The sequence below is a fragment of the Rhagoletis zephyria genome, unplaced genomic scaffold, assembly GCF_001687245.7.
Source record: "Rhagoletis zephyria isolate East Lansing unplaced genomic scaffold, Rhagoletis_zephyria_1.1 Rzeph_scaffold_01864, whole genome shotgun sequence".
NCBI classification, from domain to species: domain Eukaryota; kingdom Metazoa; phylum Arthropoda; class Insecta; order Diptera; family Tephritidae; genus Rhagoletis; species Rhagoletis zephyria.
Genome location: NW_016158948.1, coordinates 21,472 through 46,320, shown reverse-complemented (window position 1 = coordinate 46,320; position 24,849 = coordinate 21,472). Strand labels below are relative to the sequence as shown.

Genomic DNA, 24,849 nt, shown 5'->3' with positions numbered 1-24,849 from the left:
GGACAGACGGACGGACAGACAGACATGGCTTAATCAATTTCTTTTTTCATCCTGATCATTTATGTATACATTTGTCTATATCTATCTTGATTCGTTTTGGCTGTTACAAACAACCGTTATGTGAACAAAATTAATATACCCTTGTGCACAAGTGCGCTCAGGTATAAAAATAGCACATAAATCAACATTTCAATTTTTGTACAGAATTCACAAAAATTTTTAAACAATAAACGTTGACAAAGTCATAACTCATTACATAAAAAATAGCACATACTTAAATCAACATATCAGACTTTGTATAGATTTGACAAAAAATTTAAAAACAATTTTATTTGTTATAAATTGTTTGTTTTTTTAATCGGAGTTTTTAGTAAAATTCTGGGTACGCAGTTTTGTAGCCCATTCAATTCTAGTATAATAACGTGCAAGTTTCAAGTGGCGAGGGCGTTGAGAATTTTCTACTAATATAAAAATGGTTTTCAATATTTTTATTGAGCTTTGTACCACGATTGTTTCATTAGGAAAAATTGAAAAAGCAACAAAGTCTAAGCGGTAGAAGTTATAGCAGCTATTTCGGAGATCACCACATCTCTTCATCAGACTTCTTTTTTCTAGACTTCAGCAGGGATCGAATCAGCGAATTCGATGTTCAAAGTCAGAAGCGTTAATTCAAATTCGCTGGTTCGATCCCTGCTGAAGTCTAGAAAAAAGAAGTCTGATGAAGAGATGTGGTGATCTCCGAAATAGCTGCTATAACTTCTACCGCTTAGACTTTGTTGCTTTTTCAATTTTTCCTAATGAAACAATCGTGGTACAAAGCTCAATAAAAATATTAAAAATAAAATGTTAATAAGCCACAATAACATTGAAAAAAATGGTTTTCATTCCTGCGCTGTATGAAAGAAAATTTGCAACACCCTTCGCGAAAAAAAATTCTCAAAAACCCACGGTATATTTAGCCACTTAAAACTTGTAAATTTTTACACTAGAATCAAATAGGCTACAAAACTGCATAACCAGAATTTCGCTAAAAACTCTGATTATTTTGTTTTTGTGATTTTTTTACTATGCAATGAAAAAAAAAGTATTAAAAATTACATGAAGGAATGAAAAATATCCAAAACTTGTCAACATTATTTGTTTCTACTATTTTTTCCACGATTGTACATATGTACATACAAATAATATTTCTTTAAATAGATCAAATAAACACAAGGGCGTACTTTGCAAATAGTTTTTCTTTATACGAATACTCGTACATATACATACATACATATACGATAGAGGTATGTGTACGGATACTTAATAGCACAATAGATTATGAAATAAAAGTTGATGGCTAGCTGGCTGTTGCCTAATGCCTACACTCCTTAATTTTTACAATATTTCTTTGTCGCTTTTTTTTAGATCTGCTTCATTGTTGAATGGGGCTAACCGGAGGAGGGATAACAAAGTTTTTCATTGATGATTTTAGCTTTAGAACTATTGTGATATGTATTTTATAGCCACTTTTGCAGGCATTTTCATTTGAGCTGCAGGCCATTCATTTGTTTCCGTTTTGTAAGTTATGGCACTCGTAGTTGCAAAGAGCTAAATGCATACATAAAACATTTTCTAAAGATTTCTTTATAAGTCTCAATACATATGTATGTACCAAATATACTGAGCTTCTCAATTGCCTCAGACCACACACGCACAGCAAACGATGAAGTACACCAAATTTTGGTTTTCAAATGGAAATCGAAATCGCGTAATAACCCTGTAGGAAATAAAACTACTTTAAAAGCAATTTAAAAAGTACTTTTTTACCAACTATAAGTGGTTGGAGTTCTTCCTTTTTTCATATAAGCAACTAACTTTATTAACATGGCCATGTCCTAGGAGCAGGTCAATTATCCGACTCTGCATTTTATTTCAACTAGTTTAAAATGCATTTGGTTTAAAGAACTTCAATGTCAGTATTTTTCGTTTGAATACGCATTCGTTCTGCACTTCACAAATGCTTTTTCATATTTCGAAGCCAAAAAAAAAAAATTCATTTCAACATTTTGCCTCTGATGGGATTTGAACCCGCACCTTCTGGAAGCTAACAAATAACAGCAAGCACCTCTGCACGCTCAGCCACAGCCAGACATGTAAGTGTGCTTTCAAATGTTCAGTTTGAATTGTGTGCAAGCAGCGAGCCGATTGTCCGACTCTGCATTTGATTCCAACTACTTTAAAATGCATCTGGATTAAAACACTTTAAAGTCACTATGTTTCATTTAAATACGCTTTAGGTCTGCACTTCACAGATGCTTTTTCATACATCCAAGACACAAATTGTTTCTTTTGGTAAAAAGGGTATCAAAATTCGAAACATTTACTCACTTCACTTGTTTCAAAGTAGTTTTTCAATTAGTTTGATTTAAAAAAAAGTCACTTGTTTCCGACTGGGAAATAGCTTACACTTAAGTGCTCAGATATGGATACTGACGTAACGTGATCTTCCATAGTTTATTATTTTCAACGTTGTCTGGCTATCTGGCTCAAAACATACACCCGTTCACGCTTTCATTCAGCTACGATCGACCGACGCCGTAGAATCGTTTGGAAGACGCTGCTTGGTTTTTTGTTTATGGCTTCATAAGCATGTGCGCAATTTTGTTTTACGATCAAAACAACCATGAATAAACAGGCAAAAGCAATTTTCAAGTGCTTTCCGAATTTTAATAAGTTATTTGTTGAAAATAAAAGTATTTAGTAGAATAAAAAAATTAAAACTATAGCGGCTACATATACATATGCAGAGCGGAAATGCCTTTTGACTTCATTCTATTGAATTTCAATGGCACACTTTAGCACTTCAACCAACAATCCAAATCGAGGCACTATAAGTTTGTGGGCAAATATGACTCATTTGAATGGGCGGCACATCGTGCAAGCGCCACTGTTCATGCATACTTAGCGCTAAAGCGTACTCAATCGCAGAAAAGTAAACTAAATTATTGCTTGCAAACACATACACATACATATCGTCGTTTAAAGCACAAAACCGCGTATCAACAAAAAGCAAAACCGCGTATGTGAGGTTGCATAAATTATTTGCTGGTGAGTAAAAACACTCATATTTCATGATGATTCTCTTTTATGTATATTTCAGGACGAATGGATAAGGCTTGAGCCAAGAGCTTGTGTGAGCAAATCCAATTTTCGGCAGCCAATGTCAGTTACGCGGTTTTGCAGAATGACGATACGCGGTTTTGTACTTTAAACGAAGATATTTACATTTACAGTTGCCCACAAGAGTGCTTTATCTTGACAAATTTTGACTATTTTTCTTTTGTTTTTTTTTAATATTTATTGATTTTTAATCCAAATTTTAAACTTTGTCCAAAAATTATAAACATTCAAAAAAAATTTACCAAATTACCATTAAATTTAATCATAATTTAATTAATTACAAAGCTTGAAAAAAATTGCTAAACGTGTCTCTCAGCGGCTCTACGTTACTAATATTTGTAACATGAGTTTCACTTTCCCCGAATCGGTTCACTTTTCATTTTTGGTTTCCATGTATTTACTATGGGCGGATGTCAAATTTTCGGGTGAATTTTTTTTCGGTCGAAACTCAGGACATGGCAGAATAATATTTGTTTTGAGCAAAAAAATAAAACTCAACTCAAATACATAAGTAGATACTAATTAAATGAAAAATGAAAAATAATTAACTTTTATTGGTTAAACTTGTAAAATATAAACAAAATCGATGGAAATTCCAACAGAACATATACATATATCGCTACCTAAAGGTGAAAAAGAGCTAAGTCCACTTTTTTCTGATTTTTAATTTGCGATGCAAAATGACAGATAATATACACAATTAAGAATATTAAGATTCACGTTAGCTGGAGCAATTTGAAAATAGCTCCAAAATAGTTTTAACAAATTAAATTTGGTTTATTTTTTTCCAACAAATCACTTCCGATGATAGAAGAGTTAAAAAAATTTATCAACGGAATAAATAATTTTTAACATTTTTTTTCCGAAATATTTTGGCGGAAATTTTAAAATAAAATACATTTTATGATTCCGGTGAAAAACCCGCAACTTTTTTCTGCGACGCACCCGCTGTGGTGTAGTAGTAAGCAGTGCGCGCTTCCACTCCGCAGGGCCTGGGTTCAAGCCCTGATCAAAGCAACATCGCAACAAAATATGAAAAAGGGGGTTTTCTTAACAGCGGTCGCAGGCACTGGCAAACCTCAGAGTGTATTTCTGCCATGAAAAAACAGCTTGTCATAAAAATACAATCGCCGTTCGGAGTCGGCATAAAACTGGCTAAACACTAACATATCGCACACCGTCTTCAAAAGAGGCACAACTCTAAATTTGGCATTGTTGAAAGTATGCGCTAAAAATGTGCACAAGGCTTTTATTTACCTTTCAGCAAAAGCTAGAACAAATTTTTGTTAACATTTGTTAAAAAAACCCCCAAGGTTAAGTTTCCCTTGCACATATGATTAGCATGTGCTAAGAAAGAGTTCTTCGCATTTTCTGACAAACGTGTAATTTTGAGTTGTGCCCCTTTTGAAAATGGTGTGCGATATGTTTAAGCGCCTGGCATCTTAACGAGGTTCACTGCCGGTATTTTCGCGACGTCGACTTTCATTACCAGTTCTAGGCTGATTTTATTGACCAGGTGGTAAAAAGTGTGGCGGACAAAAAACTCGAAATCCCGCCTTGAACCAAGAAGCTTTACCAGAAATTCGGTTCATAGCATAGTTGAATTCAATTTCTGGTTGTGGGTGTTGTTGTAGCGGCTCTTAGTCCTGGTTATCAATCCCAACCAACGGGAGGCCTAAGAAGTGTGCTCCACGGACTGGGTTGGACCAGGGGTCGAGGGGTGTTAGTTGAGTGGTGTTTAGGCGGTGTGTCGAGGTGGGGTTACTCTCCGCATGCCTCCAGCATCCAGAGCGTAGTCGTTCTATGGTTGTTTTATGAATGGGGAGTATTTGGACCACGTCCTGTATGTGGTGTTCAGGCAACACCAGAAGTCATTCCGCGGCGGTCCGGAGTGCAGTGTTTTGGCAGGAATGTAGCTTCATCCACTACGTCGTACTACTCCCCAGCGACCAAGCGATGTTGCGGCTCTGTACTCTTAAGCAGGGTTGTTGCGAATATTATTCCGAAATAAAAGTCCTTTCCGGATAATAAACAAACCGCCTGTCCAAATTAAACAAATTTGGTATCATATAAAAGAGGACTGAAATAGATTTTAAACAGAAGTAGCGAGCGACCTCTATTTATACTTTTTTATAATTTAATACTAAAGAAATGAATATACCTGACACAAGGTTTGTTCTATGGTAATTAATTAAAATTTTCATTGAAGTATTTTTCAGTATGTGGGTTTGCTCGTTTATACATTTCAGTTTTAAAGCTATTTAAGTCCTCTTTGATTTGATACCAAACTTGTTTGATTTGGATAAGCGATTTGTTCATGGAGTGCAATGGGGTATAGTCGTTGCGCTGGGTATGCAGTTACAGTTGCATGGCTATACTCAATCCCGACTCTTGTGTCCTCGTTCGCGCACTCTGGGCAACGTGAGCAATCCATGTGCGAGATGCGGTAACCAATCCGAGTGGAGCCTTGGGTCACGGCAGAAAGAGAGGGAGCTTCGGTGGGGCCACTCCGACTTATTCGGTTTAAGGGCTCACTGAAGTCTGCAGCGTCTGTTCACCAGTAGGTGCGGCTGCAAGCGGGTGTCTGCTTGGAGCAAGCGGCTCGCTATATAAACGTGTATTTGGTTGCGAAACCACCCCTGTCCCAGCAATGATGAGACCCCCCCCTTATGATGACGATCACGGCAAACGTTTAAAGGACTACGATTTGAGGGCATGCACCTGGAATGTCCGGACCCTTAATGGGGAAGGTGCCTCTGCCCGGCTGGTTGATGTCCTCGTAAGGACAAAAGCTGACATCACCGCCATCCAAGAAATGCGTTGGACGGGGCAAGGCAAAGAATGTCTGGGGCCTTGCGACGTCTACTACAGCTGCCATGTAAAGGAGCGCAAATTCGGAGTTGGATTTGTGGTGGGAGAGAGACTCCGTCGCCGAGTACTGTCGTTCCCCCCGGTGGACGAGCGTCTAGCCACAATCCGCATCAAAGCGAGATTCTTCAACATCTCGCTCATCTGCGCCCATGCCCCGACGGAAGAGAAGGATGAGGCATCCAAGGATCTCTTCTATGAGCGCTTGGAGCGCACGTACGAGCGCTGCCCCCGTCATGATATCAAAATCGTGCTTGGCGACTTCAATGCCAGGGTGGGCAAAGAAGGGATCTTTGGAACCACCGTCGGAAAATTCAGCCTCCACGACGAAACGTCCGACAACGGATTGAGGCTGATCGACTTCGCCGGGGCCCGAAACATGGTAGTATGCAGTACTAGGTTCAAGCATAAAAAGATCCATCAAGCTACGTGGCTGTCTCCGGATCGAAAAACGAGAAACCAAATCGATCATGTTGTGATAGACGGAAGGCACGCTTCCAGTGTTTTAGACGTACGCACACTCCGAGGCCCAAACATCGACTCGGACCACTATCTTGTTGCAGCCAAGATACGCACCCGCCTCTGTGCAGCAAAAAATGTGCGCCCAAATATGCAAGGAAAGCTTAACGTCGAAAAGCTGCAATCACAACAGACAGCCAGCGCTTTCGCTACTCGACTCTCACACCTGCTCTCAGAGAGCACTCTTCAACAAACCGACATATGCGAGCAGTGGAACCACATTTCCCGCTCATTAAGTACCGCCGCCGAAGAAGTAGTCGGATTTCAGCGAGCCCGAAAGAACAACTGGTACGATGAGGAGTGTCAGGAAGCTGCAGAGAAAAAAGATGCCGCCTACAGGGCCACGCTGCGATCGGGCGCAACGCGCGCTATGTGGGACCGCTATAGGGATGTGAAGAGGGAAGCGAGACGTATTTGCCGCAACAAGAAGAGAGAGGCAGAAATACGTGAGTGCGAAGAGCTTGAAATGCTGGCCGACAGGAGGAATGCCCGAAAATTTTACCAGAGAGTTAGGCGACTTACGGAAGGTTTAAAGACCGGGGCGCACTCCTGTAAGAACAATAATGGCGACCTAGTAACTGATGTCCAGAGCGTACTTAAATTATGGAGGGAACACTTTTCCGCCCTACTAAATGGTAGCAGCACGGAAAGTTGTGGAGAAGAAGAACCCGAGCCCGCAGTCGATGATGACGGAGTCGACGTTCCACCGCCTGACTATGACGAGGTACGTATAGCAATAACGCGGCTGAAAAACAACAAAGCCGCTGGAGCTGACAGCCTGCCAGCTGAGCTATTCAAGTACGGCGGCGAGGAGTTGATAAGGTGCATGCATCAACTCTTGTGCAGAATATGGTCAGATGAACGCATGCCCGACGACTGGAATTTAAGTGTGCTCTGCCCAATCCACAAGAAAGGTGACCCCGCCATTCGCGCCAACTACCGCGGGATCAGCCTTCTAAGCATAGGTTACAAGGTCTTATCGAGCGTATTGTGTGAAAGACTGAAGCCCACCGTCAATGAACTGATTGGGCCTTATCAGTGTGGCTTTAGACCTGGCAAATCCACCATAGACCAGGTATTCACAATACGCCAAATCTTGGAAAAGACCCGCGAGAAAAGGATCGACACTCACCACCTATTTGTCGACTTTAAAGCCGCTTTTGACAGCACTAAAAGGAGTTGCCTATACGCCGCTATGTCTGAATTTGGCATCCCCTCAAAACTCATACGGCTGTGTAAAATGACGTTGAGCAATACCACCAGCTCCGTCAGAATTGGAAAAGACCTCTCCGAGCCGTTCGCCACAAAACGGGGTTTCAGACAGGGCGACTCCCTTTCATGTGACTTCTTTAATCTGATGTTGGAGAAGATAATAAGAGCTGCAGAACTGAACCGCTCAGGAACAATTTACTACAAGAGCGTGCAATTGCTGGCTTATGCCGATGACATCGACATCATCGGTAACAAAAACCGCGAAGTCTGTTCTGCCTTTTCCAAGTTGGATAGGGAAGCAAAGCGCATGGGTCTGGTGGTAAACGAGGACAAGACGAAGTATCTCCTGTCATCAAACAAACAGTCAGCACATTCGCGCCTTGGCACCCACGTCACTGTTGACAGTTACAATTTCGAGAAAGTAGAGAATTTCGTTTACTTGGGAACCAGCATTAACACCGATAATAATGTCAGCATTGAAATCCAACGTAGAATCACTCTTGCCAACAAGTGCTACTTTGGACTGAGTAGGCAATTCAGGAGTAAAGTCCTCTCTCGACGTACGAAAACCACGCTCTATAAGTCACTCATCATGCCCGTGCTGGTATATGGCGCAGAAGCATGGACAATGACAACATCCGATGAGGCGGCTCTTGGGGTGTTTGAGAGAAAGATTTTGCGGAAGATTTACGGTCCTTTACGCGTTGGCGACGGCGAGTACCGCAGACGATGGAACGATGAGCTGTATGAGCTTTACAACGATATGGACATAGTGCAGCGAATTAAAATACAGCGGCTCCGCTGGCTTGGTCATGTCGTTCGAATGGACACCGACGCTCCAGCTCTGAAAGTATTCAACTCGGAACCCGCTGGTGGTAGCAGAGGAAGAGGGAGGCCCCCACTGCGATGGAAAGATCAGGTGGAGAAGGACTTGGCTTCACTTGGCGTTACCAATTGGCGTCAGTTGGCACAGAGGAGAAACGACTGGCGTGCTTTGCTGAACTCGGCCAAAATCGCTTAGAAGAAGAAGAAGATTTGTTCATTATCCGGAAAGAACTTTTTTTCGGAATAATATTCGCAATAACCCTGCTCTTAAGTATTGACAATTGCGGTTGTGTGCGCCGAGAAAGAGAGCAGACTAGCAAAGGTCACTCGGAGTATTTTCGGGTTGTTCACAGTCGTGCTGAAAAGTGTTCCCGATGATTTCGTAAGGGACGGGGTTAGGCTCCTTGCAGTTAAAAATCGTCATTAAATGAAATGATGGAGACTACCTCTGGTGGCTGAGGGAGCTTCGAAATATAGAAATTGGGCAGAAGCTGTGAAAGGAGACCACTCTGTGGAACCCACTGTTTAATTATATTTGGTTTTGACGTTTTGTCTCTGAAGATGACTGACGCTACTTGGACTTTTCTCTCACAGGGGCGGTTTCTCTTAAGACCGGGAGTTATATGAATGGTTATGGCGTTAAGAGCTGTACACGGAAGCCCCAAAAAGCGTGAAGCCTCTATAGGGTATGTCCACAGGGACAAAGGCGATAGTCGTGTGAGGTTTTCCGGGCACACGAAGAGAAGTGTCGAGTCGTAGGGTGTCTCCCCGCATGCCGGACACTCATTTGGCACATATGCATCTAATCTACTCAGGTATGAGTTTAACCTCTTGCAGTAGCCAGAGCTAAGATGGGCTATTGTTGTCGGCGTCAGGTGGTTGTATGCCCAGAACGGTATTCACAGGTGTGGAGTCTACGTAACTTGAGACTGGCTCCCTGTGAACACCGCTAAAAACCTGTCGGTATGATGACGGGTCCAGAGTTTGCTTAAGTCAAGAATAAGCTGATTAAAACGTAGGCTAATTATTGGCTTAGCCTAGATGCTGAATACGAATAAGTCCAAAAAATGGGTAAACTAAATTGAGTTGGAGAAACGCAGCCTTATAGTTGCCTTCTGACATGCCTTGGCGAGGGCTCCTCTGCAAGCAAGTGTCGGATCGGGTGTCCACATCTGTGGCTCCCTACTAAGAATTGCTTGCAGAGCATTATGTGAGGCTTTTTTTCTTTTTAAATCGGAATCTGTTAAATTTTTTTGAGCATTTTTTTCCTTTTAGATATGGAACTCAAAAATTAATCTGCCTTATTCTGAGTTTCGCCTGAAAAAAATTCACCCGAAAATTTGTCATCCACCCATAGTAAAACTATGGAAACCCAAAGTGAAAAGTGATCCTGTTCGGGGAAAATGAAACTTATGATAAGGCTGAATAAAAATATTGCTTATACCTATTAGATATTATTATTATTAGTTATTTACATACATACCTTTCATGTCCTTCTGTCATGATTTGTAATCAGAAAGATTCTAATGTGGTAGCGTATTGTGTCGGTGGTCAATTTCACCATGATTAAAGCATAAAGACATTCAGAGCTGCATAAACTTCCGACCGACTGGACCCAACCGACTGGACCGACCGAACGCCTTCACTGCAGACACAAAACCATATAGCTCACTCCGAGCACGTTACAGTGGAGTTTTTATTTTTGGCAACGGACCAAAGGAAGGACTTAACGAACGAAAACCAGTGACTGACCAACGATCGCCCGATCGATGGATCCAGTGACCGACCGACTGACGCCGACTAGCGAAGAGTTGTATTGATGATTGTGATGGTGGTTTTATTGAATAATTAAGCGTATTTTGCGTATTGTGGCTTATTTCATTTTTTTTCACCGATGTTGCACTAATTTTCTATTTTTATCATTTTTTGGCACGCACAAGTTGAAGACAGTGGACGTCGTCTGCTGGGGGGTGATGTTTTTAGCCGCCGCTATTCACCAATCACACGCAATTACAAATTTTAGTGGATTTATGTAATTCCTTATTTCTTCTATTACTGTATGGAGGGGATAATACCTTGTCTATTGTTCACATTTCAGCCTAAACAAATTAAAATCAAAATATCGCTGAAATGGCATTCAGTTATATCATTTGCATCAATTCCAGAGCTGCCTCATTCTCATGACAACTCAGACCGATACCTCACTGAAAAATTCTACAGTTGTTGTTAGCAGCGCCTTGAAACTGGTGGGCGATGCAAAGTGGTTTTGGCCAAAAGCGACAGCAAAGATGCAAAAACAAAAACGAAACAGCCAAAATGTGAAGAGACAGGCAGCCATTGCTGCGCCGACGACTGCAACGCACATTCAATTGAGAAAGCCAACAGCAGCCACCAGCAAATTGTGGATGCAGCAATGAAATGTTGCTCCAACGAACTCCATCACAGAAAAATCAAAACAACAGCAACAACAAAAAAATCTGCGCTATATACGCTTAAAACGCAGTAAATGAAAGATGAACAGGATTGGAAGAGTAGACACAGAAACAAGAACAACAAAGTGGATTTTTTGGGCGATTTCTCTTATTTCTTTCTTTACTGCTATTTCGTAAATGGGATTTTTGCTTTGCTGTGTTTTGCGGCTGTTGCTGGAGTTGTTGAAAAGCACAATGTACATACAGCCATACGTGTGTATATAGGATGATATACAAATTGGTATTGCGTGCTTTTATCAATGTTGTGGCTTCTATTGTTTGTGACCGCGCTGAGATTTTTGCTGTTCTTTGCCATTTTGTCTTCATTTTTTTCACAATGAAATTTATATACACACAGGAAAATGTTTGTTGGTCGGTGCTCTCTTTTTAAGCAGATTTCCGCAGACACGAGAGAGCGAACTCTGCCACCGCTGCAGCTACAGCTTTCGTTGACCAAAAACTTGTGCCCGAAAGCATATAAATTTCGGCTCATCCTTTTGAAATTACGACTGAATATATTTTCGACTATTTTATAATACTTCTATATTTTTTCTAGCACCTAAAAACTTTAGTTATCTATTTTGTTATGTAAAACACTTGTGTGTGTGGTGGACCTTTCTTTTCGAGTTTGAAAGACTTTAGAAAAGAGTTTTAACAACAATGTCCTTCTCAGATACATCTTGGTGACACAGGCAACAACAGCATTTGCTGACTATCTATTTTTTGAATGGTATTCTTGGGCAGGGCCATAATTTAACAAGTCGAAATATCTCTTTTTTTCATATTTATCCTTTGTATACGTATACAAAGATATATGTATCATTAGTTATTGATACCAGGAAATTTAGAAAGCAAGTAACAAAAACTTCCAAAAATTATTTAGTATGCGGTGCATACTTATGTCAACGCGAGCGCTGCTGGGCGCGTCGATTTCAACAATCCCCAGCGTGTATTGGAATTTTTTCTCTATATTGGATAACACGAACTGTCGTTTTTGGAGGAAGACTGAAAATTTTCATGCGCGCACAAGCAAACGTACGCCTGAGCCACATATGTGTATTGGCAATCGCATAGCAAACACCACCAATGAATTTTCCTAACTTTTCCACTTCTACCACTGCTTCTTCTTCTTAAAATTTTCATTTTTGCTTCTGCAGATTTTTTAACATCTCACTTAATTTGCATTTGCAATTTTCATACCTAACATTCACTTTATTCATCCTCTGGGTTATTGCGATATTTTCTACATTATTTTTATAGAATTTATTTATTTTCTCCTTAATTAAAAAATTGCGTGAACATTTTCACCACCACTAGTTTTCCTGATCCGCGTCGTTCCGTCTGCCCACTTTGACTGCGCTGCAACTGCTCTGCTGCTGGTTGTCGCCCCTATTTTTCATTTTGACGTCTTTCTTTGCTGACATCCTAAACGGTTTGAGANAAATACAACGATGGCTGATTAGGTGATCTGTAGTCGTTGGTTCATGTAAACGGTTTGAGATAAAAATACACTCCGGAATCGGTTTGGGTTTTATTCATTTGACGTTTGACAGCTNCCTATTTCTCGTTGTTCGCTTTATGTTGCCGCAGTATTCGCCACAATACACTCCGGAATCGGTTTGGGTTTTATTCATTTGATGTTTGACAGCGCTGTCATTTTCCACTTGCAATGCAGCCAACTTAACAGCAATAGTTTCTTTTCGTTCGGTGTGCGTACTTTTGATGACTGAAGGCGGTCGGAAATTTTAGAAAAAGTGCAAATTTTGTGTCCAATATGGCTAAAAAGAAAAGTGAAGAGTACGGAGCCGATGGCAATGATGGGGACTATGAAGAGGAACCAAATTTCGAAGATCCCGAAGGCTATGTCGACGATATTCCCGACGATGGTAAGTGCCAGCGCAGCACTACTGCACCGCTGCTGATCAGCGAATTTGCACGCCAAGTACCTTATTAGCAACATAACCTCAAAATGGGTTGCAAGCAGTGAAAATTGAATAATTTTGACATTTGTGCAAAAATCTTAATCATAAGTTGTAATAAAAATATAAAAGCTTGTAACTATGTAATTTACAGAGCTATTGGCCAATATGTTGGCGCAGCGTCCTCTGGAGACGGATGGTGTTGAAAGTGTTGTTGTTGTAGACAACATTCCGAAGGTAGAGCCATCCCGATTGGAGAAATTGAAGTCGGTTATTCATAAATTGTTCTCGCAATGCGGCGAAATAGTGAATGTAGTGTTCCCTGTGGATGATGAAGGCAAGACTAAGGGTTACGCTTTCATGGAATACAAGAACGCCAGCATGGCTGAAGAGGCGGTCAAGACCTTAAATAACCATCGCCTTGATAAAAACCACACCTTCTCCGTTAATTTATTCACCGATTTCCAGAAGTAAGTGCTTTTTTTATGATTTATTAATATCACATCTAAATATTCCTATATTTATTCAGGTACGAAAATATTCCGGAAAAATGGGATCCTCCTACTCCTCAACCCTTCAAGGTACAGAATGATTTGTACACCTTCATTACTGATCCCGATGCCTACGATCAATACAGCGTAGCCGCTGAAACTGCGCCCAACTCTGTTCAGGTTTCGTTTTGGCAGAATACACTTCCAGAGCCCAATGAATTAGAGTCTCGGGAGCGTTTTACTGATACGTTTGTCAAATGGTCGCCACTGGGTACCTATGTGGTCACCTTTCATAAACCCGGTGTAGCAATTTGGGGAGGCAGCAGCTTTCAAAAAATTCAGAAGTTCCCACATCCAAGCACACAATTCGTAGAGTTTTCACCTTGTGAGAATTATCTTGTCACCTATGGGCCAACGCCTACCGGTCAAAAGGTCATAATTTGGGATATTCGTACGGGTGTTGAGAAACGCTCATTCGTCGCAGATGGCATGTCTGTTTTGTCAATGTTCCGCTGGTCGCACGACGATAAGTTTGTTGCACGTTTGGGCGACAACTCAATACATATTTACGAAACACCCTCATTTTACCTGCTCGATTTGAAATCAATCAAGATTCCTGGTATTCGCGGATTTTCATGGTCACCTACGGACAATGTGATTGCCTATTGGGTTGAAGAACAGAATCAAATTCCCGCTCGTGTCACTCTGATGGAGATTCCCAAAAAACGTGAAATACGTAACAAAAACCTCTTCCATGTGGCTGACTGTAAGCTACACTGGCAAAAATCTGGTGACTACCTCTGCGTAAAAGTTGATCGCTACTCGAAATTGAAGAAAGACAAGAAGGAATTAGATGTAAAATTCCTGGGCATGTTTTACAATTTCGAAATCTTCCATATGCGCGAAAAAGAGATCCCTGTGGATTCGGTGGAGATACGCGAATTAATTCTTGCATTTGCTTGGGAACCAATAGGTAACAAATTCTCCATTATCCATGGAGAACAGAGTAACGCAAATGTTAGCTTCTATGAGGTCAACAAAGGTGTAAAACCTACACTTGTTAAGAAGTTGGAAAAGAAGTCATGTACGCATTTGTTCTGGTCACCACGGGGTCAATTCATTGTAATGGCTAATCTCTCGATGGGTACCTTTGAATTTGTGGACACCAATAACGATTTCATTATCTCTGCATCGCCCGATCATTTCCGCGCCTCTGAAGTCGAATGGGACCCAACCGGTAGATACGTTGTGACTGGAGTATCAGCGTGGAAAGTAAAGGAAGATACTGGATTCAATATGTATACCTTCCAGGGACGTATAATACGACGCACCATATTGAAGAATTTCGTACAATTTTTATGGCGCCCTCGTCCACCCACATTGTTAACGGAAGCACAACAAAAGGATATCAAAAAGAGCTTGAAGAAATACTACCCAATATTTGAACAAAAGGATCGCTTGCGTCTTACACGTGCTTCGAAGGAACTACTTGAGAAGCGTGCACAATTGCGCGAGCAGTTTATGGAGTACCGCAACAAGCGTATTGCGGAATGGAAGGAGCAGAAGAGCCGCCGTATGCAGCTCAGAAATCGTAAGTTTAAAACGCCAAAAATAAAACAGTTGAATGAACTTAATATGTGTGCTTTTTTTTTTTTTTTAATACAGACGTTGACACTGACAGTTTGGATACCGAGGAAGTTGATGAAGAAGTCGTTGAATTTTTAGTCAAGGAAGAAGTAACTGTGCTCGAGTAGTCGACCAACAGGTTTGCGATTTTCCAAAAAAGCATACGCCTTTGAAATTGATTTACAAAGGCGTAGTTTTTCATAAAAAAAAGAACAACAATAAATACTACATAAATATAAAGGTCATCAAGGCACTGATTGAACAAACACAATAAGAAGAAAAACAAGCGAAGAAAACGTGTACCAGCTTGTTTTTATTATTTATATTTATACAAGAGTTCTTTCAGACGCATTTGGCATACTAACTTCTAACGCTGCACGCGTTGCCGACGCACAAGATACCACAAGTGCGTCCGATTTTTTATTTTTTTTATTAACATTGCATTCAATATTGGACTTATCTTTAACTGAAATTGTAATTGTAATTTTTTCGAATCAAAATTAACAGTAAGCTGCCAAATAACAGCTATCCGACGATTTCCACGTTCTTCCCTCCCTTAACACTGTTTTGTATAGTAATTTTTACAGTATAAAGCCTTAAAATTTATCTAAATACCTATACATTTTGTTAATTTATTTTTCTTTGTATTTAATTTTACTTGAAGCGTACAAGTACACATTTACGTAGTATATACATATAGGACCGTAATTTTCTTATAAAATGTTAACAAATCTAGTGAATGTCTATACTGGTAGTTATGCTGTACTCATTATGCTGATTTTTAACAAAATTAAATATAAATTTGCACTATATTTGTATGCCATAAGCAAAAGAAAAACGAAAAAAAAAACAAAAAAAAATTGTGTATCTTTTATTCAGTATGCAAATTTCGTGAAGAAAGGCAAGTGCGAAGAGTTGCATTGCTTATTCGTTGAAAATAAAATAAATGATTATCTTTAAGTGTTGCAACTTGCAAGGCTTCGTACGAACTTAATGATTATTAATTTGAAATTGTTACTTTACATATAGTATAGAACATTTTCTCACAAAGTTTAGAAGTGTATTATGGAGTGAGTGTGTTCGTGCTGTGGCCACATTAGGCCTAGATTTCTCTCGCGTGTCGCTTAGAAATAACATTGCATACAACTAGAAGGTGGAGTGGCATATTTTCGGTCGATTCAAGGGAGCGGGACGCCAAAGAACTATAAAACAACACTACCAATTTTTTATAAGATAGCCAGAAGTAATCTATAATTATAAACCACAATAAGTTTTACATTAAAAACGGCCTCAAGCTCAATAAAAATTGTTGAATATAATTGTTACAAGGCCATAAAATAGCAAAAACAAATAACTTAAGAACGAGGACTCCTAAAAGTTAAACATTCTAATAATAGAATTATTAACAAAAACCAGCAAAACCAACAACGAAATTATCAAGTTTAAATTGCACCGGAATAGCTGCGCTTGATTGTAGTTGGCTCAACAAATGAATTAGTGGAAAAAAGCAACAAGAATTCACAAGCCGAACTTAGCACAGTGCGTAGGCAACTGGCTGAGTCAGTGGGATCGTCGGTTCGAATCCTACTGAAAGAAGTCTGATGAGGAAATGTGGTGATTTCCGAAATAGCTATCACTTGTACCATTTTTTGAAATTATTGTTGCTTTTCCACAATAAGTTTTTCATTATAAATGGCCCCAAGCTCAATAAAAATTGTTAAATATAATCATAAACTATAACCAGTCGTTGCAACGCTGAATTCGTGAATGTCTTAACCGGAGTGTAACTGCTATCTGCATTAGCGGAATAGCTTAGAACTCTTACATCCGATTTTTCAGGTAATCAGTGCTTTTCAGCGTGTATCTCAGTAAAGCGCTGAATAGCTAAAATTACTTGCTTTGGAGTTTTACTCTTAGTATAGCTGAGTCTGTTGGGGAAATACACACTTCAGCAGCCAGCAGCCACGAAAAAATCGGCCTTCAGTGGATTCTGTGATAGCCTTGATTAATACAATAACAACATCAGAGTCCAGGCTGCCTGATGGGCAATTTTTTAAGGTATTGATTATCGGCCTCCAGTAGGGGACAAGGAGATTCACGTTACCTTTAAAAGTCTCAACTGTGATTTGGCTCGAAATCAAAAGACGCTAACAGCCATTTCAAAAAGTAATTTTTGCATTAACTTCAGCAGCATATAAAACAACAAGAAAAGGAACTTCTACGGTTTCATGGATGAACTACATAAAAATAAACTTCATAAACACTACTTTAATCAACNCATTTCAAAAAGTAATTTTTGCATTAACTTCAGCAGCATATAAAACAACAGGAAAGGAACTTCTACGGTTTCATGGATGAACTACATAAAAATAAACTTCATAAACACTACTTTAATCAATAATAAAAATATACCACATTCATCCCATACGAACAATTGTGCTTTTCACACGATGTTGCCTTGGAAACCCACTAAAACGGGCAAACATTCCACTTTACACAACAAATGCAAATCTTCCATTGTGAAAGTTTCCACGTTGACTAAATAAATTGAAATTAATTAAAAAAAAATCGAATAATGAGCGGTCGTCAAGCTCAACGCCGAAAGAAGCAATNACGAACAATTGTGCTTTTCACACGATGTTGCCTTGGAAACCCACTAAAACGGGCAAACATTCCACTTTACACAACAAATGCAAATCTTCCATTGTGAAAGTTTCCACGTTGACTAAATAAATTGAAATTAATTTAAAAAAAATCGAATAATGAGCGGTCGTCAAGCTCAACGCCGAAAGAAGCAAGCGAAGGGCAAACGGCTAAAGAACCAAACGCAAACCAGTCGCACAAAGTCCAAGCGTCGCAAATCGCGACCCAGCCGCGAGTACCAGGACAACGAGCGTGAGGTGCAACTGCTGCTGGAAAACACAAGTCTTTCGATCGACAGCAGCCCGCAATCCCGTCACGCAGATGAGCTAGTACGTAGTTTGGACTTCTTTTGCCGCAACAATGAGGAGGAGTTGATACAAACAGCGAGCTCTGCAACGCGTAAGTTGAAATTGAAACGAGAGCACATCCAGCGGCAAAGGGATAGTTATGAAGGAAGTATTGATGAAAATGCTGAGGAGGCGGAAGAGGACGCATCGCAGGATGACCTAACAGGCGCCGATACGCAGGACGATGATTCCTCCAGCGGCAGCGAGCACACCGCCTCAGCTGCATCTACGCAGCAACGTGAACACACCGCTTCTACATATATACAAGTGGATGAAGATGTGCTAGTACGACTGCGTGCGGCTGACAAATTTATGCAAGACACTACGTTGCTTTTCAAACCTGGCACCACTCTCATGCCGGATATCGCCTTGGCTGCACGTACCGCTGAAGATGCTGGTAAGCTAAAGTCATTGCGCGCCAACACATGTCGCATGCTCAACCGTTATCAAGCAGAGCGGCGCGCAAGAGATGAGCCGGTGTGCAAAGAGTTAGTGGAACAGCTCAAGCGCGTACAATCGGGCGCGTCGCTTTATATGAAAGACCGAACGCTCTATCGCAGCTTTTGCACCCACAAATTTCATCCGATCTTCTGCGAACCAACGCGACAACCGGACGAGATACCCACACGCAAATTCGTGCGCATATACTTGAAGGAGCTGCTCTTCACCGCGCATCCACATTTGCTGGAAGAACACCGTATCTCAAATGAGCTGGAGGAGCTTTACGAGCAGTATGCGCATCGCCAGCAGGAGCGTGTTTGTGAGAAACTGCGCGCACAGCTGCAAACGGAGCGCCGTGTAGTAAATGAGCTGCTGCAGCGCGAGGCGAACAGCAGCGCTGAGCTAGAGTTGGCGAGCACAAAAGAGCGGCGTGCGCGCAAACTCGAGCAGCAGCTGCACGGTGTGCGTGTGCTACGCAATACGCTCTATGCGGAAGAGGCGCGTTCCAAGCGGCTACTAAAAGATATACTCGACATTTGGGTGCGGTTGAAGCAGCTACGGAAAACGCAGGCGTATCAGTGCACGCGCTTCAAGCTGCGCATCAGAGTGGAGGAAGATGCAACCAATGCGGCGGCGGAAAGTCATCGCTGGGCGGAACGTTTCGAAACGGATTTGAATGAGATTTATCGCGAAGAGTTGGAGATTTACTATCGCGCCAAGCGACTGTGGAAGTCGCGCGATCGCAAGGCGGACTTGGCAGAGCTTCCGGTGAAGCCACGCAAACCGGACATCACGCAGCTATCCACGGAACTGCGCGCCAAGCTGGCCGAGTGCTTGTGCGTGCCGGGCGAACCCAAGATCCATGTGCAACTACATCGCGTCTGCAATGAGGAGTTCTACAATCTGCCTGGGCTGCGGCGTCTAAAAAGTTTCTTTATGAAAATATATTTCGATGGCGAGTTTGTTAGCGCAACGCGGAGCTATCGCATCGAACCCGATTTACGGCTACCAATAAACGAGGTGTTTGGCGTGTTTCTGGAGCGTCGTATGCCAAGAGACATACGCGTAGCGGTAAATAAAGAGGCTGTGCTTAGGCGGCGATTATTTTATTCTGTACTTTTAAATGTTGCTTTTTGCAGCTCTACGAAAAGTTCCGGCTGCATGCGGCGCGCAAAGTTGTTGACATCCAAGTGCCAGTACCGCACGCGCTGCAGACTGCTGACACGGAGGAGCAACGCGTCACATTTGAGACGCAAAAACTGCCTAAGGTTAGCGGTCGCCTCACTATACGTTTCCAATGCGAGGAGCAGACGGATTTCGGTGCTCGCTGGCATGTGCCAAGCATTACAACCGCCGCCGAGTCGCTAACAAGCTCACCTTCAATTCGAGCACGTGCACGAAAATTGCAAGTGGAACAGTTGTTTGCGGAGTTTGACGAAAATGTTTCACATGTCGATGAAGACGAGACGACAACTGAAGCAGCAGAGCCCACAGAAAGGTCACTAACCGAGCCAATTCGCACCTGCACGTTTGAAGAGGAACTCCTACAATTCTGCGCCGTTGGAGAGTTAGAAAACAATCGGCGCTACAAGCTGCTACGTTCGCGTTATTTGAAAAATGATGCACGCACGCGTGACCTGCGCTTCATAGCACCGCTCGACAATGAGCTCGAATTCGATTGGCCCGACAAGGAGGAAGCGGTCATTGAAGCAGGCGATTGGATGGATGCGATCGACTTGCACAAGCATGAGGGCAAGAAATATCTGAAGGAACTTTATGAAGTGATACGTAGCCAGTGCGCACGTTTGAGCACAGCAGCTGCGAGTGTGGAACAACTACTGATCGGAGATGTGCCGGCCAGTTGGAGGTGCGTCACGGAGAGGTGCGACTGCTGTGCATTTTTCTGATGAATTCCCTTTTTTACATTTCACAGCACTTTCTTCCAAGCTTTAAGTTTAATTTTCAACCCGAAACGTACACTAAGAGCGCCACTGAGCCAACAACCGGTCGTAACGCATGCGCTATCATTGGATATGAATGCTTGCCAAAACTTCAGGATCGTTTTGAATGTTGTGCGCGCCACTGGGATACCGGTGCGCATGCCGAGCTCAGCGGATAGCGAGAGTAAAGAGCGCAGTAACGAAAGCCCAAATATGTTCGTGAGTCAACGTAAGTTTGCGACGCAGACACTTTTCTTCAAAGCGCTTTAAGCTTTCGATATTGTTTTTAGTTTATAAATACTCCAACGTCCGACCTTTCATCGCTTTGAGATACAATGACAAGTTTTGTCGCTCGCTAACTGTCGAGGGCTCGAATCCGACATGGAATGAACAGCTTATTTTAGAGTTAAGGTACTTGATGGCCTACATAATTTTCTACGCCTGTCATAAAGTTTTCATAACTACTCTGTTCCACCAGCGGTAGCTTAGCTGATCTGCGCGATGATCTCAAGATTTCACTTTTCGACGAAGTGGTCGAGAACCACGTTAACGAGGATCTTAGCGTGCGCAATATGGATATTTATCAGCGCATACAAACCAATTGGTTGGGTGAATATCGTTTTCCGATCCACGCATTGCTGTCGCAGCAAAAGGTTTGCAGAATGTCTCACACGCAGTTCGATTCCCAACTCGCTGCCATTTATTTTATTTTTCTCGGTTTCCAGCTTGAGGGTGTGCTCGAACTCAATACCCCCAAAGTGCTGCTCGGCTACAAACAACCCACGTTGGAACACATCACTTCGCAAGCTGACGTCAATATAACCATCGAGCAATTCCCCGAAATCAAAGAAACCGTACGCCTCTGGTACTACATGAGCATTGAGCCGCATGTAACGCTGCCGCGTCTAAATACCGCTTGCCTCGAATGCGCCGAACTGAAAGAGGTGCGTCGTCAGCTGCAACAATGGTGCCTACAAGTGCAGGAGCTGCGTCCACAACGTTACATCGAACCGCTGGTTTGCACAGCCAAGGGTAAGCGTGTATGCCTGACGCGTCTCCTAGAGCCAGTACCACTGCCGCTGGAGACGAGCGAACATCAATTGGAGCTGGTCTGCCGTTTTGTCGCGCAGCTGAATGTGTTGAAGGGGTTCGATCCTTGTGCATCCTTCGAAGGTATTTGGCTAAACAATCAGTGTGTACTGGATACCAATTGGGGTACGGTGAAGGATTTGGGTGTGCTGCTGTGTAATTTCCTGCTCAGCATTGGTTTGAGTTGCTGGTTGGTGCTTGGCTTTGCGGCAGCGTATGGCGAATGTGCTTTTGTTTTGTTTAGAAGTGAGGAGGGTGAGCTGCTACTGATCGATCCGTACACTGCCAAGCGTTATGGCACACGTGATGCCTTTTGTCCGCTTTATAAGATATGCCTTGTGGTGGCGCAGGACAATGTAAGTGTGTGTGCGTTCGAAGGAATGTGATTGCCGAACTGTGTCTAAAAAAAGTTTATCTCTCTCAATTGTCTGCAGTTATATTGCAACATACAGGCTGAATCACGCGTGACAATGACAAATTTTAATTTCAACGATGCATCCTTTTGGCTGCCAGCCTTCAGTAAACGCAACCCTGCTCCTTTAGGTGGCGTACAAAAGTTGAACTATAGCTATCAGCTTAGCTGCAATACTTTTGAATTGAAGCGCAATATTGAGCGCAAAGTAATGAAGAAAATAAATTCGTGGCGCGCAATGCGTAAGACCATTTGGAATCGGTAAGTTGTGGTGGGAAGAAAGTGTATTTGAAATTTTAAATTTTTCCAAAATTAAAAAAAGTCCAGCTGTTTACCTTAGTTTAACCTCTTTCGAACTCTTACATAAACCAGCGCTTTTCAGCCACGTCTTCAAAGCATTCTTCAGAACTTGGAGCAGTTTTGTACTTCCGGTAATGGTTCATACGCGGAGGCCAAATATGCAGATCAAATAGCAGCCGAGTTCCCTAATTATAAGGTAATTAAAAAGGTCTACATATTTTTTGGACTTAATTCTGGGACAATTCCAGTTTCAACATAAATTTTGAAGCAGTAGAAAAATAACATGTTTTTCACGAGCTGAAATGTTGTGTAAAAAATATGATCTACAGTTAAGGAGTAACCAATCCTCATTGTGCATTTTTGCAAAGTTCCTATTTCCCACCTGTTAGTTGTCGGTTAGACTTTGGAAGAATAGTTTGACAAGTTTTCGAAAGTGAAAACGGATATGAATACGAATACGAAAAAGGCTAAGATTCCGGTTAATCTTAAGCTTAAGACAAAGTTCTGAAATTTGAAGCGAACTAGAAATGCTTTTTTTTGTTTTTTGCATCTTCCAAGAGAATTTTTGTGGTTTCAAAATTGAAATTTTTTCAGGATTGGGTAGTTTGACTATCAAGTTTTTATAAAAATATGCTTTATAGAGAAATTGTTAAAAAAAAAACACTACAAAAAGCCGGTGGAATTTCGACAGTAACCGATACTCCTAGTACATATTAACGTCATGACACGAGGGTTTTTAATGCCCAACCTTGTGATTAAAATTTTCGTCATGTTATGCCAAGTGGAAATACGGCAGGTCTTTTTCTATAAACATTTGCCTTTAAGTATTACTGTCAACATGCAATTACCATAATAAAATCTAACCAAACCCAATTTAATTAAACAAAATTTTAATTTCGTCGTTATTTTCCATTCATGCAGATCTACGGTTATGCGCTCAACTTTCCCTACACAAATTTAACATCAATTTCGGAGCGTATCAAGTCCACTGGCATACATTTGAATACAGATAAACGTGTCGAATTTTGTTTGGCAACACACATCCACATTTATCCCAACGATGTGCTCTCAGTGTGGATATTTCTCATATCGGTAATACCAAATCGGTTTTAATAGAAATAAGAACAATATTTTGCGTGTCAATATATGAAAGATTTGCAGAGAGCTGACTGCAGGTAAGTCAAATTTTATGCATAAACTAAATGTTTTGAGGTGGGACTAATAACGCGGGACTACAAAAAAAAAATCGATTAAAGTTTATTTTGACTAGGCCACCTCTTTTGTATCCATATTTTTGAAGTCCGGTTTGGTCCATCGCGTCAAGATTTTTTTCTAACCTCAAAAGTTCCAGCGGAATCCAGGGGTTTTTAGAGTCGCTGATCACGAATGTGAAGTCAGTTTTTTTAAAACCAATATGAAGGAGCTTATGTGGCAACCGAAATTAAAAAAATTCGAATTTATATAAAACTTGGTATCCGGGGGATTTCGAGGTCGGTGATTACGAACTTAAAGTTCGATTTTCAAAATTGCGAATTGCAATCATTAAATTTATATAAAACTTTGTATATAGAGGGTAAAATAAAAAATATAAAAAGTGGTACGTACATATAGGTTTTTGAGGTTGTTGATTACGAATCTCAAGCCAAAAGGTGTTTTAAAACATGACCACTGACTTTAAATTTCCAAAAATTTCTTATGTTATTCGATTACTTTCAAATTCAATATGTATATTTTTTTTAATTCGATCCGTCATTTTAGAGTTTGAAAGTTTTACTTCATATTCGTAATAAGCGACCCTAAAAACTCCTGACTGCCAAGATTAAATAAATTCATGAATAGTTATAAAATTTTGTCTGTCACATAAAATCCGCCAGGTTTATTGAGAACTACAGATTCGTGTTCAGTGACCCCAAAAACATATAAAACACCTGGTCTGGTCAAAAGAACCTTTCATCGATTTTTTTTTTTGGTCCTGCGTAATGATAAATAAAACTCTTTTTTGAAATGAAAAGAAAATAGACTTAAAAATCAAATTTGAATATAACATACATACTTACATACTTATTTTTATCTACAGGCCTGCAAATATAATTTTATCTATTTTTCCGTGAAAAAAAAATGGTTCGCTGTTACTGATAAAGGGTTTCCTAATAAAATAGTGCAGAAAATGCCGCTTGTTGGCATAAGACCTACTACATGCATAACTAACCTATTCATACATAAGTACATACATACTAGGTATAGTACAAATTTCATAACAAAATCGCCTTGATCGCCTGATAGCTTTGCAGGCTTGGTGGTTATTTTTTAAACATTTTTTTTTCTAATCAAACGATGCGCAACGGAAAGCCGGCAAAGATAACAAATGCACCAATAAATAAAATAAACGGTGTGTTGTTTGATAAGCTACAAATCCAAGGTAGTTATCTATTTTTTGTTTCTTCAATGTGGCTATAAAATATTTTACAACCATCAGTTGAAAGGGTGCGAGTGGACTTGCTATGCGTTAGTCTGAAATTAATATCAAGCTTTGGCGTTTAACTGAACGCGTTTGAAAAAAGTATTAAACAACTCAAACAAAACT

The 24,849-nt window shown here is 40.9% G+C and overlaps 3 protein-coding genes across 4 annotated transcripts in view; 2 read left to right on the top strand and 1 right to left on the bottom strand.

Moving 5' to 3' along the window:
- Positions 1–12,436, bottom strand: part of Spred (Sprouty-related protein with EVH-1 domain) — a 44,664-nt gene extending 32,228 nt beyond the window's left edge. The window contains 2 exon segments of the mRNA XM_017619433.1: positions 10,070–10,575; positions 12,258–12,436. Of these exon segments, the coding sequence (XP_017474922.1) occupies positions 10,070–10,089 (20 nt within the window). The 5' untranslated portion in view covers positions 10,090–10,575; positions 12,258–12,436.
- A 294-nt stretch (positions 12,437–12,730) lies between these two features.
- eIF3b (eukaryotic translation initiation factor 3 subunit b) lies at positions 12,731–15,728 on the top strand. The gene is made up of 4 exons (XM_017619432.1): positions 12,731–12,943; positions 13,131–13,446; positions 13,506–15,058; positions 15,133–15,728. Exons 1-4 carry the CDS (start codon positions 12,832–12,834, stop codon positions 15,219–15,221), a joined length of 2,070 nt encoding a protein of 689 aa, XP_017474921.1. The 5' UTR covers positions 12,731–12,831; the 3' UTR covers positions 15,222–15,728.
- Positions 15,729–17,726: 1,998 nt separating this feature from the next.
- Positions 17,727–24,426, top strand: Cc2d2a (Coiled-coil and C2 domain containing 2A). Of its 2 annotated transcripts, XM_017619428.1 has the most exons (10): positions 17,727–19,595; positions 19,664–20,406; positions 20,458–20,693; positions 20,755–20,875; positions 20,943–21,117; positions 21,190–21,909; positions 21,988–22,226; positions 22,338–22,461; positions 23,187–23,440; positions 24,343–24,426. In XM_017619428.1, the coding sequence occupies exons 1-9, from the start codon at positions 17,856–17,858 to the stop codon at positions 23,376–23,378; spliced, it is 4,290 nt and encodes a 1,429-aa protein (XP_017474917.1). In that variant the 5' UTR covers positions 17,727–17,855; the 3' UTR covers positions 23,379–23,440; positions 24,343–24,426. The 2 variants fall into 2 exon arrangements, with proteins under 2 accessions (XP_017474917.1, XP_017474916.1); XM_017619427.1 differs by having other exon boundaries at positions 19,664–20,391; positions 20,943–21,909.
- The last annotated feature ends 423 nt before the right edge of the window (positions 24,427–24,849 follow it).

Coding starts and splice junctions, on each gene's coding strand:
- Cc2d2a (XM_017619427.1), top strand. CDS start 17,856: ATGAGCGGTCGTCAAGCTCAACGCCGAAAGAAGCAAGCGAAGGGCAAA. Junction 19,596..19,663: donor CAAGAGACATACGCGTAGCG/GTAAATAAAGAG, acceptor TGCTTTTTGCAG/CTCTACGAAAAGTTCCGGCT. Junction 20,694..20,754: donor AAATATGTTCGTGAGTCAAC/GTAAGTTTGCGA, acceptor TATTGTTTTTAG/TTTATAAATACTCCAACGTC.
- eIF3b (XM_017619432.1), top strand. CDS start 12,832: ATGGCTAAAAAGAAAAGTGAAGAGTACGGAGCCGATGGCAATGATGGG. Junction 12,944..13,130: donor CGACGATATTCCCGACGATG/GTAAGTGCCAGC, acceptor TGTAATTTACAG/AGCTATTGGCCAATATGTTG. Junction 13,447..13,505: donor TTATTCACCGATTTCCAGAA/GTAAGTGCTTTT, acceptor ATATTTATTCAG/GTACGAAAATATTCCGGAAA.